This window comes from Sminthopsis crassicaudata, chromosome 5 (genome assembly GCF_048593235.1).
Source record: "Sminthopsis crassicaudata isolate SCR6 chromosome 5, ASM4859323v1, whole genome shotgun sequence".
In the NCBI taxonomy this organism is placed as follows: domain Eukaryota; kingdom Metazoa; phylum Chordata; class Mammalia; order Dasyuromorphia; family Dasyuridae; genus Sminthopsis; species Sminthopsis crassicaudata.
In genome coordinates this window covers 255,047,307-255,062,673 of record NC_133621.1, presented here as the reverse complement: position 1 = coordinate 255,062,673, position 15,367 = coordinate 255,047,307, and the positions used below count along the sequence as shown (strand labels likewise).

Here is a 15,367-nt window from a genome sequence, read left to right as displayed (position 1 = left end):
TAGTCTGCTGGTTCAAAGTGATGGTACTGCTGTTTTCCCTTGGTTTTGGTCTCCTGTCCTGGTTTATTCCATTCCTGGCTTATGTGAAGGCCTAAAGGTTATAACTAATTCCTCTGTCTGCTCTTGGCCTCAAAGCCACCCAGTTGTGTTTCTGGAACATATTCCTTGGTCATTAAAAAAGTAGGGCCCTCCTCTTCCTCACTATCCTGGGACTGTGACCAAGAATTGAATATTGGGCAACAGAGCTGCCAAATGGCACTCATTCCTGTTCCAGTAGGAGTCTAGGTATTTAGTTCCCTTTGCATCCCTGAGCACTATGCTGATATGCTGCACTTCTGACCCTTACTCCACCATCCTGGCTATACCACTGTTTTTAATGTTTAACATTTTTTAATATTGTATATCATTTTCTAGGCAAACAAAATTATTCCTAGAATCTCAGGTAATAGAATTATTAAATAATGTTTTTAGGAATTTAAATGAGCGCTCTCTCTGAAAGCACATATAGATAATTTTGAGAACAAACACTTACTTAAAAGTGATATTTAGCAAGGGTGCTCCTTCTAGCCTCCAACTGGAGATATTTCTACAACTGAGATTACTTGCACTCTCTTAAGCATATCCTGCTTATTACTGTCATGATACAAAGTGAAAAAAATACATCCTAGTCACTTATCTTTAACAGATGGTGAAAAAAAAGAAGAAGAAAAAGAAGAAGATAAATCACAAACAAAATCAATAAGAGAACGACGACGACCAAGAGAAAAACGAAGATCTACTGGAGTTTCATTTTGGACGCAAGATGTGAGTGAAACCTGCTGAAATGACTCATTTCAAGAACCTTACATGTTCATAATTTTGTAGACTAATAAAATGCTAGATTTCAAGATTTCTATAAATGTTAAGACCACATCTATCAGTATATAACAGTGCTGTGTGCAGAGGTATTCACTAATATTTTTTGCACTTGAAGAAGCTTTAAAAGGATTTATCAGAATATACATTTGAACCATTTCTATAGTTTATAGTTTTGTTTTGTTTGTTTTTTAAACAAATAATAGCACTTCTTTGAACAAAAATAATTACCATCCATCTTGATCCTCTGGTAAGTCAGGGTTTAAACTAAAACATTAATGCCTCCAAAACAACTCATTTGTGTCTCTTGTATCTCTCATTTATTTTTGGATATTCTTAAAAGAAAGATCTCATGGGCTAACCACTAACAAAGATCTCTGTAGTAGTCATTTGAATCCTAGTATATACTCCATAAAGTGTTGCTTTCTTTTGTCTTATTAAAAATTCTCTGCAAAAACTGATCCTATATAAATAATTCATTCTCTAATCACTATCAATATACTTGGTATATTCTTTTTGCTCTAGATAAGAACTAGAAGATTGGGATGTTAAATAAAAACATAGTCTCTGACATTTGATAAAAAGATGAAAAGCATCTGCAAGCACTCCTAAGTCCAAACTTTGATGGCCTTAAGTATTTTAGCATTTTCAGAGCCTCACAATTTCTTCTTAATTAATAATACTAATTTTACTTATTAATAATATTAAGGCAGCTGTTTCCTTTCTGTAATGCATTAATTTCTATTATGCATATATTTATTTAATAAATTTAAATAAATGTGCAGGGCCTAGAACCCAAATTTCAGAAGTCATTTTCTTAGCTATGAGTTTATTAGGTTTGAAAATTTATAATACCTTCTGCTAATAGACTAGTTAAAACCTAATCTGTAAGCTTCTTTTCAATTCTAAATCTGTTGTTTTTATTAAATATTTTGCTTTTTGCACCAACTTCTTTCTTCAACCTTGCAGCTAAACTCCTAAAAAGAGTGCAAACAGTTGTATACTAACAGTTGTTTTCCTCTGCTGGTTTCTTTAATCCATTCAACTCATTGTGCATTACCCAGAGAGATTCCCAACACTTGCATCTTTTTCACAGAGCAAAGGAGGAGATGAAACTCATTTTATCAACTTTCCAGTCTTCCTCACTGAAATTCATAGAATTCCATAGGATTTTTAAGAGTTACCTACTCTACAGTAATGAACTGAATCAACTCTAAGAGATGATTATGAACCACAACATAGAATTCCCAATCCCTCTTAATTTTGTCCACCTGCATTTTGGATTTCCTTCAATTTATACTCTTAACATATTTAACCTATATTGGTCAACCTGCCATCTTGGGGGATGGGGGAAGGAGGGGAAAAAATTAGACAAAAGATTTGGCAATTGTCAATGTAAAATTACCCATGCATATATCTGATAAATAAAAACTATTAAAATATTTATTTTAAAAAAAAAAAGAGTTACCTACTCTAACCTCTTTCTGAAACATAAATACTCTACAAGAAGCCATTCAGTTTCTCACTGAAGAGCCAAATTTTGTTTGCTGAATTATAGGATTATTTAATGTAAATTAGGATATGTTTATCTGTTCTCCTTTCTTTGCTTATTCTTTCTTTCTCTCTGCTGTTGTTCTTAACTATTGTTGATATTTATTCCTGCTATTTTGCTGTATAACTCGTATAATTCAATATTAAAAACTTTAAAATTTAAAAAAAGCAACTTTATACAATAGAAAATAAAACACCTATTTTAAAATAGTTTACTTCGTGTTAGAGTTTTCTCAGATGAGGTTTTAAATAAAACAACTTATGAAATTCTTTAACCCAGCTATTAATTTTTAAATTTGATTATCTAAAATTAAAAATCTATTTCAGAGTGATGAAAATGAACAGGAGCAACAGTCTGATTTAGAAGAAGGATCAAATAAAAACACTCAGGTAAATTTCATTATTCAGATTTTTTAGGGGAACAAATGGCATGCTAATATAGCTTTCATTGCAATTAGATATGCTTATCTGAATTCATTAAATTCTGCCTGATAAATGACTTTGTATTTTCATTCTCAGCAGAATTTGTTTCTAAAAAGAGGTAGTATGTTTTTTTTTAAAAAATTCAAGTTTCACCAATTATTGATACTTTGGTAGTGTCTTTCTTGTTTCTCCTTAAATTTTGAATGCTAAAATACATTCTGAAGTTAGATTTGGATAATGCAACTTTGTTACTGAACTGGTTTTATGAAGCTTTATCTTTTATTTAGAATACATTGTTAATCAATTTTTAGTTGACATTTAGAGTTGAGAACATTGAGTTCACCACAATGTCGAGAGGATATGGGTTCAAATTCTGCCTTTTCTGGCTCTGGATAATTTGAGTCCATGAAAGAGTTGCTGTTCCTCCTCCTCTTTCTTTTTCTCCTTCCCCTCCTCCAACTTTAGCCTGTGATCTTTAGTGATTTTTTTTTTTTTCCTGAATCAGAGAGTATGGTTTCTATTCTTATAGCTTATTAATTTGGGAAACATAGTTTCAAGTAGCTATTTCTGAACCAATTCACAACACCACCAGGAGTTAATATGCCTATTTTTTCATAATCTCTCCAACATTTTCCTTTTTAAACTTTACCAGTCTGATCAGGGTTAAGCCAGTAGCAGAGTTGCTGTAATTTTCATTTAGAATATTTTTTTTTTATATCGATATCATATATATCCATAGATTGGATGTCTTCCTTTGAGAAGTGTCAGTTTTGATAACTACTGCATTATAGTTTTTCCTTTTAAAAAATGCCAGTGGTGAGAAGAAAAAAATTGTTAGCTCTGTAATAAATGAGCATAGTCAGGCAAAATGGCTTCATACAGTGGCCATGTCCAAAAAGTATGTCACTTCCTGTATTTTGAGTCTATCTTCTTTCTGAGAAGGTAGATGATATATGATTCATCAAAAATCCAATCCTGTCCTCAATGAGATTTGTATTTTAACCACAATTATGCAACACTTTTTAAGGTTCATAAAGCGCTATATAATGCTATATAATTTGGACTGGCATAGTTAGATGTTAGGAAAAGTTAAGGCTAGTATAATTGAATTCATGGGAGCTAATGAAATCACCAAGTAAAATAAAATGGAGAAGAAAAAAGCACCTTAGATGGACTTGTGGGATATCTAGTTATCAGATAACGAACTTGATGAAGATCCTGAAAAATAAACAGAAAAGGAAGAGTCAAAGAAGTAAGAGGAGAGAGAACATTGTCTTTAAAAAAAAAAAAAAAAAGAGTTCAAGAAGAGAGTAATTAACAGTGTCAAAACTGGAACCATTTCAAGAACATTGAAATTTGAGAATTGTCTGTTAAATTTGGCAATTCAGAAATATTTGGTAATTTTGGAGAAAGCAGTTTCCATTCTGTGATGAGATTGGAAGCCATACCAAAAACAGTTAAGACAGTGAGAAAAGGAAGAAAGTAGAAACACCCCTATTATTAGTGGGCTTCTTGAGATTTGTTGGTATTTAACAAATTCATAATTTTTTTTTTTAAGATCCTTCAATCACCACTACCTTTAAAAGCCTTTGCTGATTCCCCTCCCCAAACTATCCTCTCCTCCTCCCTTCCCCCCACAATTTCTAATGCCCTCCCTGGCAAAATGACGGTATGTATGTTTGTATGTATTCTTTATGTACACAGGCATATAAATACATATACCTCTTTATATACATATTATCTCTTAAATCTGTCGGGTTTAAGGTTTGTTTCATTTTTGCCTTTGTAGTATCTCTAGTGCCTGCTACTGTTTAATAAGTATTTGCTGATTTGTTGGTTCTCCCCACTTCTTATCATCTATTATATAGGATGTTTTTCTATATATCTTATTATTTTATTGCTTCTTCTATCACACTTATTGTCCCTAATGTTTAGTTATTTCTGCAATTGCCTGAATTCTCCAGACAAAATTTTTTCTAGGCAGACATCATACTAATCTTTGAATTTCTTAAATATCTTGCACAATTTTTTGTTTAGAAATGGTTTATTGAATTGAATTAACGACAAAAGAAAATGGCACTTTGTCAAATATTTTAAATCCTAGAGCATTCTACTGTGTTTTGAGAACTCCAGATATTTGTGTTAACTATATGCATTGTATAATGTATTTCCTGTTATTTTCCAATAAAGCTTTTGGCTTATGGGTTAACCCACAGAAATTTTCACCCTTATAGTTTGTCCATTAAAAGGCAGCATGAGATAATAAGACTACTGACCCTTAGAAACAAGAAGATTAATCAGATTACAGATTTAAAGAAATCCAGCAGTTTATTCTTATTTGTTATCATAAAATTGAAGCTTGAGAAAGGACCCAGTTCCTAGGTATCAAAGGCTAGTTCAAATCAAATTATAGTATTATTGGGAAATGTTTAACCAATTTTAAAAGTACAAGAAAGATAAGATTAGTATTTTTTAAGTCAGCATGCTATTCTCCTTCCTCCCCAGGGAACTCTTATTTTACTCTAACTTCTGATCTAGTCCTATCACTTCTTTTTTTAGAGATAAGAAAACTTAGATTCTCTGACACCAACTGCCTCAACATTATATAATTCCTGTTGATATAAGTATAATTAACTTTTTATTCTTAAGAAAAACTGTTTTTTTACTAAAAATCTCACAAAAGCCAACAAAAAGTTAGTTTGGAATTGGAAATCTTATATTTAGTAATATAGCTTCATTTGTAAATAAGAATCAGTAAAATGGTATTTTGTGCCACCTGTTAGACTCCTTTTCTTATTTTTCCTCCTCTCTTAACTTTTCTTTTTAATAGTGATCTATTAAACAGCTTAACATTTTTCTAATAGTGAAAAAAAAATAGTAAATTGTATATATTATCCTGGTGGGAAATTTTTAGATATCAAAACACTTACATTTTAAATTCATAACAATGGATAATGTAGATATCAAGGAAAATAAAATACAGTTAAATTTAGAACCTTGTTAAAATCCTAAGTAAATATTTTGTTTTGTTTTGTTTTCCTGAGGCTGGGGTTAAGTGACTTGCCCAGGGTCACACAGCTAGGAAGTATTAAGTGTTTGAGACCAGATTTGAATTTGGGTCCTCTTGAATTCAAGGCTGGTTGGTGCTCTATCCACTGCGCCACCTAGCTGCCCCCAGTAAATGGTTTTAAATGAACAAAATTTGTCACACTTATTTTCATTAGCCACCTTTAAAGAGAAGTCTACCCATTATTCTTGTGCTTCTCAAACTCCTTTTCAACTATTCCACCAAAACTCTCAGTGGTTAATAACCTCATTCCAATTCCAGTCATTTTTTCTGAGTCTTTATCGTTCTCACCCTCTCTAACACTTAATCTTCCCTATCACTTCATATCTTCCCTTTGCTTCTCTGTACTAATCAAATGTTTCTCCTCCTATGACTCTTACTCTTCCTTCTCTGGCTCTTGCATTGGCTCAGATTTTTCACTTTCACATTTTTTCCACATTTTTGTCTGATTTTCCCCCTTATTCTTCCTCTGGATCTCATTTGTTACTGTAGTCCAAATGACTATAGATAAGTCTCTCAAACTCTTAATTCTACATTTCCAAGCCTTTGTTAATTGGAGGCAACTAAACTCATATTTAAAACCTTTGATCCATGGTTTTTAGTTCTCTAAATGTTCTTTCTTTCTTTTTTTTTTTTTTTTTTGTAAATGGTACTACCATCCTTCCCACTAAATTTGAATTTTAAGGACTTCTGTCAGCATAACATATGTCAATCTTTATTAGAACATAAAAGCGTTATTTAACTGTTCCCTTTCCTCAAGAAATTAATGATCTAATACAAAGATATATTTATACCAGTAATTATAATTAAAATAATGACTTGCATAAATGCCATTTCAGGCCAGAGAAGAGTGAGAATTCCCAGTGATATAGTCATGAAAAGGCTTGATTGAATAACATAAAGGAAAGAGAAAATATATATGTTTTGTTACTTTGTTTTCCATGATCCTTTAAATAGTTGCTTCATGTGGGCAGGAATTTTTTTTCCGTTTTTGTCTTTGTATCTTTTGAACTTCTACATCTTAAATGTAGTGGTTGCTTAGTAAATGTTTTGGATTTGTATTAGAGTAGTGGTATTTGAACTGACCATTAAAAGATAAATTAAGAGCATTTAAATAGAATTTGGGAGGGACATTTTGTGGTGAGCAATCTTGTCTTAAATTGGATGTCATAGAGATATCTTAGAAGATGTCTTAGAGGAATAGAGATATCTTAGAAGATGTCTTAGAGGAATAACAATAAGCAATGACAAAGGAGTTTCATTTTAGCTAAAACATTTATATGGGGGAAAGTAGTAATGGAATAAAGCTGGAAAGGGTTTTGTATATACTTTATAAATTAAGTTACAAATAAGTCAATTTAGATACATTGCTGTATAGAACAGTATTCTACACATAACAGGTACTCTAGACAAAATTTTTCATAGGTCTCTATAGACTTGAACTTGAGAGATCTATATTATATCCCTTACAGGTAAGATAATCTCACAGAAAGTAAAATAATTTGTTCATGATACCACAGATATCTGAGTTGAATTAAACTTGGGTCTTCTGACTTCCATATGTAGTACCTGATAAATATTGGCCCTCAATAAATATTTGTTAATAAATTGTTTGCATAACATATAATTTCCTTAAGAGAGCAGTTACAACTGCAGATTTCCCATGTTCTCATTTCCATTTAGCAATATACCTTACTACAAGATGTTAGTTTGGGGGCAACTAGGTGGCACTGTGGATAGAGCAGTAGCCCTGAAGTCAGGAGGACCTGAGTTCGAATTCTGCCTCAGACACTTAATGCTTCCTAGCTGTGTGATTTTGGGCAAGTCACTTAACCCCAATTAACTCAGGGAAAAAAAAGATACTTTGAATTCCAAAAAATAAATTTCAGTCAATATCTCTTTGCTTCTTAAGTATTTATGAAATGTTTTGTGATTGCACATGAATTTGTCTTCCTGCTTTTTTTTCCCCCCTTACTTAATAACCCCAATCATCTTAAGTGACTTGCCCAGAGTTACACAGCTAGGAAATACTAAGTATCTGAGGCTGAATTTGAACTCAGGTCCTCATAATTTAAGGGCCGGTGTTCTATCCTCTGTGCCATCTAGCAGCTGCTTATCTTTCTGTCTTAACAAAAAAAATGGAAAATAGTCGACATTTTTCCAAAATCCCTCTCAAAATATTTTGTTCTAATGATAATTCTGGCATAATGCTTTAATCTTTCATGAATTTATGAGCTAATCATTGAGTCACTTAAATCATTAAACTTCTGATTTGTTTTAAGAGGAAGAAATTTGAAGCAAGTTAAAAATGTCCCTTAAAAATTTGCAATAGTGATACCTCATACTGTACATAGTTTTTACAATAGTGAACATCAGCATATTCAACTATATAAACATATAAATTTACTAAGAACTCAAAATCTTAACTCTTAAACCATCTAAAGAGTTACCTTTATGAACTGTTTTTGTGGCAATATATTTTGATACGTGCTATTTATTTATACTACATAAAACAAATGTTGAAAGTGCACATGTTGTTCAGATTCATTAGTCTACTGCCAGTAGGTGATTTGCCTGTGTGTGTACGTGTGTGCTTTAGCTAGATTGTTGCCATATTACAGTTAGTTGTAACTAGTTTACTTTCCTGTGAAAGCATAAAAATTAATCTTTTTCTTTTTTTCCCTTCTTTTTAGACTGATTCCCTTTCAAGGTACGTTTGGGGTTTTGTGTGTGTGTGTTTCATTTTTAGAAATAAGCCCTACTTGACTCATATATTCAAATATTTAAAGTTTAATATTTGATTATTCTATTCATAAATGTGAGTTTCAAAAAAAACTAGACATTTTGAACTGATATTTTGTACAATAGAGAATTACTTTTGCATTTTTAACTTCTACAGTGTAATCGCAATAGATGAGATCTGCTGTATTCTTCCATAATCTATCTTTGTTAAACTAAAAGGTATAGTGATTTAAAACTGTCCTCTTATTCTACCTGAAATTCTTGTGGTTGTGAATAATAGACTGCCTAGGCCAGAACTCCCTTCCTGGACTAGTGTTCCATTTCCACTGTACTTCCCTCTTAGCCTTATTTTTCCACTATCAGTTTCCCTTGCACTTTGCCTTTTGGAACCCCATTGACAAATTAGCCTTCATATACATCTGTGCTCTTCCACTTGGAAATTATTTTGTTTGCATTTTTTAATTTTACTTATTGGAAAACATGCTGTTTGCTCCTGACAAAATGTAAACTCCTTTGAAGGCAGGGACTTTTTATCTTGTATCTTTGTATTCTCAATGCCAGCTCAGTGCCTGATACAATTGGATCATAAAACAGCAACACAACTTAATGCAATTGAAGTTCTAATAGTTATGGTTTGGATATTTTGAATAAACACTTGAAACCTGTTTCAAAGAGCCCATCTTTAGAGATAATAGAAATATCTTTGACTAGACTGAATGAATTTTAAGAAATTTTGCATAATATGGAATGTCTTTATAAATGACACATCATTCAAAGACTTTCCTGCCTGCCAAAATAGTCTTTTTTAAGATCTATTACGTATGGAAAGTTGTCACCATAAAATATATATATATATACTACAGAGTACACATATATGTATATACTACAGAGTACATTTTTATAATATTACATAGTACATATCAAATATTGATGGTATTCTCACTAGGAATCTGTATTTAGACCTAGCACGATAGGCTGAATTTTGTATGCAGAGGACATATCTTTGTGTATATATAGTTGTCCTTTTTTTCATTTTTAATGATTTTCATGAACATTTTTTAATTAAAAAAAAAATGTTCCTTTAAGCAAAATTCCATGATATAAAAATCTAACTTTTAAAAAAATATGTAGTAATTATTTAAGAGAAGTGTCATAATGCATTTCTTTTTCCACTTGCAATCCCTTTTCATCCCAAAATTTATTGCACAACCCTGGGTATATTGATACACAAATAATATAGGCATCCAAATCAAACATTTACTGATAATACATCACAATTTCACAACACGTTCATTCAGTTATTACAAGACCCCATATGGGGTCACAAACCACAGTTTTAAAACCAGGCACTATATACTATACTGTAATGTTTAATGACCTTTATTGAATTTTATTTATTTATTTATTGTTGACTTTTTTTATATACAAATAATTCTTAGAATATACACTATATCTATTATATCCTTAAAAGACCTCACTAATGACAATTTGAAGTATATCAGATTAAACTTCAGGGTTGTTTTAATTTGTGTTTTTCTTGCATGATTATTGATTGTTTATATTTCTTATTTTGATTGTCTGCTTTGAGGTATTGGGAAATAGCTCTTATATTTGTGTAAGTTCCTTTATATAGCTTTTATCAGAAACATTTGATGTGAAAAGTCTCCTTTTCCCCAGCCCTTATTATTTTGTTCATGTAAATATTTTTAAAATACAATATAGATTTTTTTCTCTTTTTTTTTTAATCACCTTTGTTTTTGTTTGCTTGTTTTTCCTTCTGATCCCGGTTATCCGAATCACTCCTATACTTTTATTTATTTTTATGAAAGGCCCATTTACAATCAGATTGCTTTTAGTAGTCCAATCGGAACTTATTGGGATATATATACTATAAGATGCTGAGCTGTTCTTGTTTTATGCCAAACTGCTTTCTAGGTTTCCTGTAGTCCATGTCAAATAAAATACCCTTCCCCTAGAACTTTTTGTTCTTGTGTGTATAAAATATTTGAATTATATCTTTTGTATGTTTTTCTAGCCTAGACTCATCTGAGCTAATTTTCTATTTTCTAACCAATATCAAATAGTTTTGGTGATTGCTACCACTTTGCAGATTTGGCAGTTCTAGGTATCTCTTTCCCTTTCTTGCCCTCCCTCTTTCCTTTCTATTTTTCTTTTTCTTGTTGGTTTGGCACAGCAATAAGTCATTTAATATAGCTGAAGTATATTGGAGCATAACCCTAAATTGGCCTTCTGTGTGCCTACATCTTATTCATTTCAGTTCTGTAAACATTTATTAATCTTGTGATATATTTTAGACAAAGTGCTAGATGAAAAGAGGATAGACATAAACTGCCCTTTCCTTTAAAGAGTTTTTCTTCTATTTGAAGATTATAGCATGTAAAAAACAAAAATACAAGATAATTTGACATGAGAAAAAGCCCTATCTGCTGAGAGAATCCCACAGCTATAAGTCTGAGCCCCAGACTTTTAAGTGAAAAAATTCTAATGAGGGTAATGAATGGTATGCATTCTAGGTGTAAGGGACCAGATAGATTTTTCCAGTGTCAATCCTGAAGACTTCCTTTTTTGTTTCATTACAAATTAATATCTGCAAAGGAAACTGTTAAATTGAGGGCCAACTAAAAAGAATGCTCAATTTGAAGAGAATTTCTAGCAATTGATACCTCAAACAAAAATACAAATATTACTAATTTTATTCTGTAATATCTATATTTAATTTATTTTGTAATAATAAAGGGGCATTCACATATATGCTAAATCAAACTATATTTAGTTAAATGTTTGGAGAAAGAAGCATCAGAACCTCTGCTTTTTCTCTGATTACCCCAACTACATATGTTATATGGAAAGTCATGGAAGAGATTACAGCCCCAGATTGTGCTGGAACTCAACACTGCATCATTCTCTGTCTTCTCTGAAGGATTAGAGCAAAAAAGATATTCAGAACCCAGAGACATTTTCATATGGAAAAGATCCCCAGTGGTTGATATAGTGCATTCCTTCAGTAGTATCATGAAAAGGATAATTGTAAAACAGACCTACTTTTCCTGTAGGAACACAGAATTAGAAATTGTATAATCCTTGTAACCCATTATTTACCATCTAAAGACCAAGACTAAACAATACAATTCAGTATGTTAGTGAATCTTTTATCCAATCAATGTGGGTATTTGCAGCTTATCCATGCTTTCTCACTCTGTCCTTAGTCTCCTGAAGATCATCCCGAGGAGAGCTCCTCTAGTAAAGATATAAAAAGTACAAATCGCTTAATATTCCAGATCATTCATATTGTTCTTTAACTTTTAATAATGTGGAGGGAGGAACTGTGCCTTAAGTGTGTGATATTCACATGAGGAAACACTATATCCCAATTTAGGTTGATACCTTTTCTGCTGTCACATTCAGGTTAAGGTAGTAACTTACAACTTCATGTTTGAGGCTCCAAGTTAAGTGTACTGTTTCCTACTCTAGGCTGATTCTCAGGTTAGAGTAACACCAGGTGTTGGAAGCCTCTAGATGTTCAGGCCTTGCATGCCAGGTACAAGTAACTTCTCAGTGGAGATCAGAAATTGCAAGGCTTCCTTGGGAAAGAGGGGGAAGAAGTCATATCATGGATTTGCAATGTTTTAAGTTCATGCCCTTTTATGCACCAGTAAAATAGACATTTTTAAAACTTTACGTTGATTGGTCAAAAGGTCCAAGAGACCTGAAAGTCTGTACAGACAGCACAAAAACTATATGTTGTAAGTTTTCCCTCCCAAAAAACCCCACTATGTCTATTAATATTAATAAAACATTTACTATTTTTAACTTCTTAGGTGTTCAACTTTTCATGGGTTGGGTTGAAAAACTATAAGGAAGTTTGAACTTCGAACCTTTTTTCTTGATAAACTTCCCTGTTTGATAATATTTCTCTCATTAAAAAATATTTTTTAAAGTAAGAGCAACCTATCATTTTTCCCTTTACTGTTATCTCAGAGCAGTCAAAAATATATGCTATTAACTCATTCCCCTGTACTTTTAAAAAAAGAAGTTTCGGTATATCCTAGAATTGGTAAGACATAATTGACACTATTATGTGTAATTTGTTGTAATAAATACAATTGTTAAATTCCCCAAAATAACCTATTTGATCATTACTTATAAAAGAATAGAATGATAGCATTCATGAACTTTTATGTGAAAGATTTCTTGACAGAATAACTCATTTCTCTGGTGTATTAAAATTGGTTAGAGTCCTTTCCCCACAATAATGTTAGGGAGTAATACAGGCTTTCTTCCATATGTAACATATTAACTGACTCAAACAATGGAGATCGAAGCTCCAAATCTGGAAGGACTGTTTGGAGGCATGCTCATCGTTCAAGTCCATCTTACAGATGAGGAAACAGAGGCCCAGAGAAGTGAACTGACTTCCTTGATATCTTATTATGGTCTTTAACATCACAGCAAATGAGTTGTTAATATTTAGGATTAATATTAGGATAAATAAATATATTTCTGAGTCACTTGATAAACAAGATAAATAAAGCCTATTCTCTCAATTCCCTTAACTTTTCAGACCTCTCCAAAACAAACATTTTGCACCAAAGAAAAAAACAAACCTTTTCTCCATGCTTCTTTTGATTCAAAAGAAAGCTCAAGGGGAAAAATAAATATGTAGAGCTTTCTTAAGCAATTCTCCCCATTTCTCAAACTACAGTGGCAAGGCTGGACTAGCCATCTCACAGAATGCCTGAAAGAAAACCCAAACCTATACCCTGTCTTTTCCTTCTCTTTTTGGCACCTTGGAGATCCTGGCTCCAAGTTTTCAAGCCCCCTCAGACCAGCACAGGCAGCCAGCATACTTCTGTAGTACTCTAGGCTTATTGGGACCATGTAGCAGGCAACATCCTTTGTTATAAAAAAATTTCTTAAGGAGCTTCAGGAACAGAGTGAAAGAGGCAGACATCCTGCCTCCCACCCCTGTTCTTTCAGAACCTCAGATTCAAACAAAAATTAACCTCTTAGCACCAACATGGCAGTTAATTGAATTGCCATTTCCCAGTCAATGAAAGGAAGAATAAGGGGAGTAGGACATGGACAGATGGGGAGAGCTGGGATCGGTTCTATCTACCCTATATTCATTTGAGATAGAGACCTAAGCTGATGTGAGAGGAGGCTGAGATGTTTTGAGATTCAGCCCCCAAAGATACTACCATTTGAGGAAGAGGATCAGCAAGTCGGAAAGTGAGCAATAGGAGAAAATAAGAGGAGGGAAAGTTTGAAATTACTAGAGTCCTCAGGAAAAAGAAAACTCAGGCCTCAGACACAAATAGATAAATCAACAGGGAAGAGAAACATGGTCCTAAATCTATAAATTAATTCAGACATTTGCAAAACAAAAATGATCCAAATTTGATGAGACAGATAACCTTTTGGAATTTGAGGAGAACATAGAATTGCAACATACTGTGTCAATGTTTTAAAAGAAAAATGAGAGTTGTAAAAACAAATACTCTGCACAGCAGAAATAGCAAAGGGAAAAACTAGATTCTGCAATGGCAAGTTTCAACAATGCAAATACATAGATGAAAAAAACAATCTAGAAGAGGCGAACAAAAATTTAAAAGAAAATAAACTCACTGTGTAAGTAAGAACATACTGATCTCCAATGATAGCGTTAAAAAATCATAGTTCACATTAGGACGTGACAGGACAATAAAACCTTAATGCCATAAATTCAGGAGAACTTTGCAGAATTTCTGAATCTAGAAAATGAAATGGCATTGCAAGAATTTATAGATTTCTTCCGGGCCTCAAACTCCAAAACACATAGTAGTTTAAAACAATTTATTTTAGAAACAATTTCTGTTAGTTACCAGAAGAAAGATCTTCAAATTCAAAGGAAATGAAATTGTATAATAAAAGAATATTCTACACTGCCAGAATATGTAGGAGGGAATGGAATACAGGCAAATTAGTTAAATAATATTCAACAACAAAAAAAAAAACACAACCAAACAAAAACAAGGGACCGTGAGATATATGCTAGATTATTTACATAAAAGTTTGAAACTTAAAATATTTTATATACTTCTATATATTCTTCCTAGTAAGATTCACTAAATAATAGAAAACTAAAGCTCCAAATGCATAAAATATATCAACTCCAGAAAATTGAATTCCAATTCCAGAACACAGTGTGATTCTTTTCTCTCAAAGCATCATTTGTACATCAGCATTTGTGTGATTCTTCTGTCACAAGAGCATAGCCCACAGTCCTGTTGTGCTATAAAAAAATGATCAGATGCTCAGAACCAGGAGAAAAGTGTACACAGTGACAGCAATATCTATGATGATCAATTGTGAATGACTTCCAGCAATATAATAATCCAAGACAATTCTGAAAGGACCTATGATTTTTAAAATGCTCTCTATTTCTAGAGAATGAATTGATGCATACTTTTTTCCCCCTCTATATTCTGTATTTTCTTTCACATGATATATTGAAATATGTTCTGCATGACTGCACATATATAACCTTGCCTTCTCAATGAAAGCAGAGAGGAAAGAATGAGGGAATTTGAAATTATCTCTTTTTTTTTTAATGGTCAAAATGGTTTTTACATGTAATTGGGAAGGGGGAAGAACATAACTCTCTTCCTTTTTTTCCAATGTTAACTATTTGAAGCCTATTTTGTTAGACAAGATATATTATGCTAATTT

At 32.3% G+C, this 15,367-nt stretch overlaps 1 protein-coding gene across 8 annotated transcripts in view; it reads left to right on the top strand.

The window, feature by feature from the left end:
- PPP1R12A (protein phosphatase 1 regulatory subunit 12A) overlaps window positions 1-15,367 on the top strand; it is a 168,593-nt gene that overhangs the window by 133,561 nt on the left and 19,665 nt on the right. For 6 of the 8 annotated variants that reach the window (XM_074270856.1, XM_074270853.1, XM_074270855.1 and 3 more), the window contains 3 exons: window positions 686-804; window positions 2,734-2,796; window positions 8,590-8,606. In XM_074270856.1, coding sequence (XP_074126957.1) covers window positions 686-804; window positions 2,734-2,796; window positions 8,590-8,606 — 199 coding nt within the window. The remainder of the gene's footprint in view (window positions 1-685; window positions 805-2,733; window positions 2,797-8,589; window positions 8,607-15,367) is intronic. The other 2 variants (XR_012482645.1, XR_012482646.1) reach the window with 1 other exon arrangement.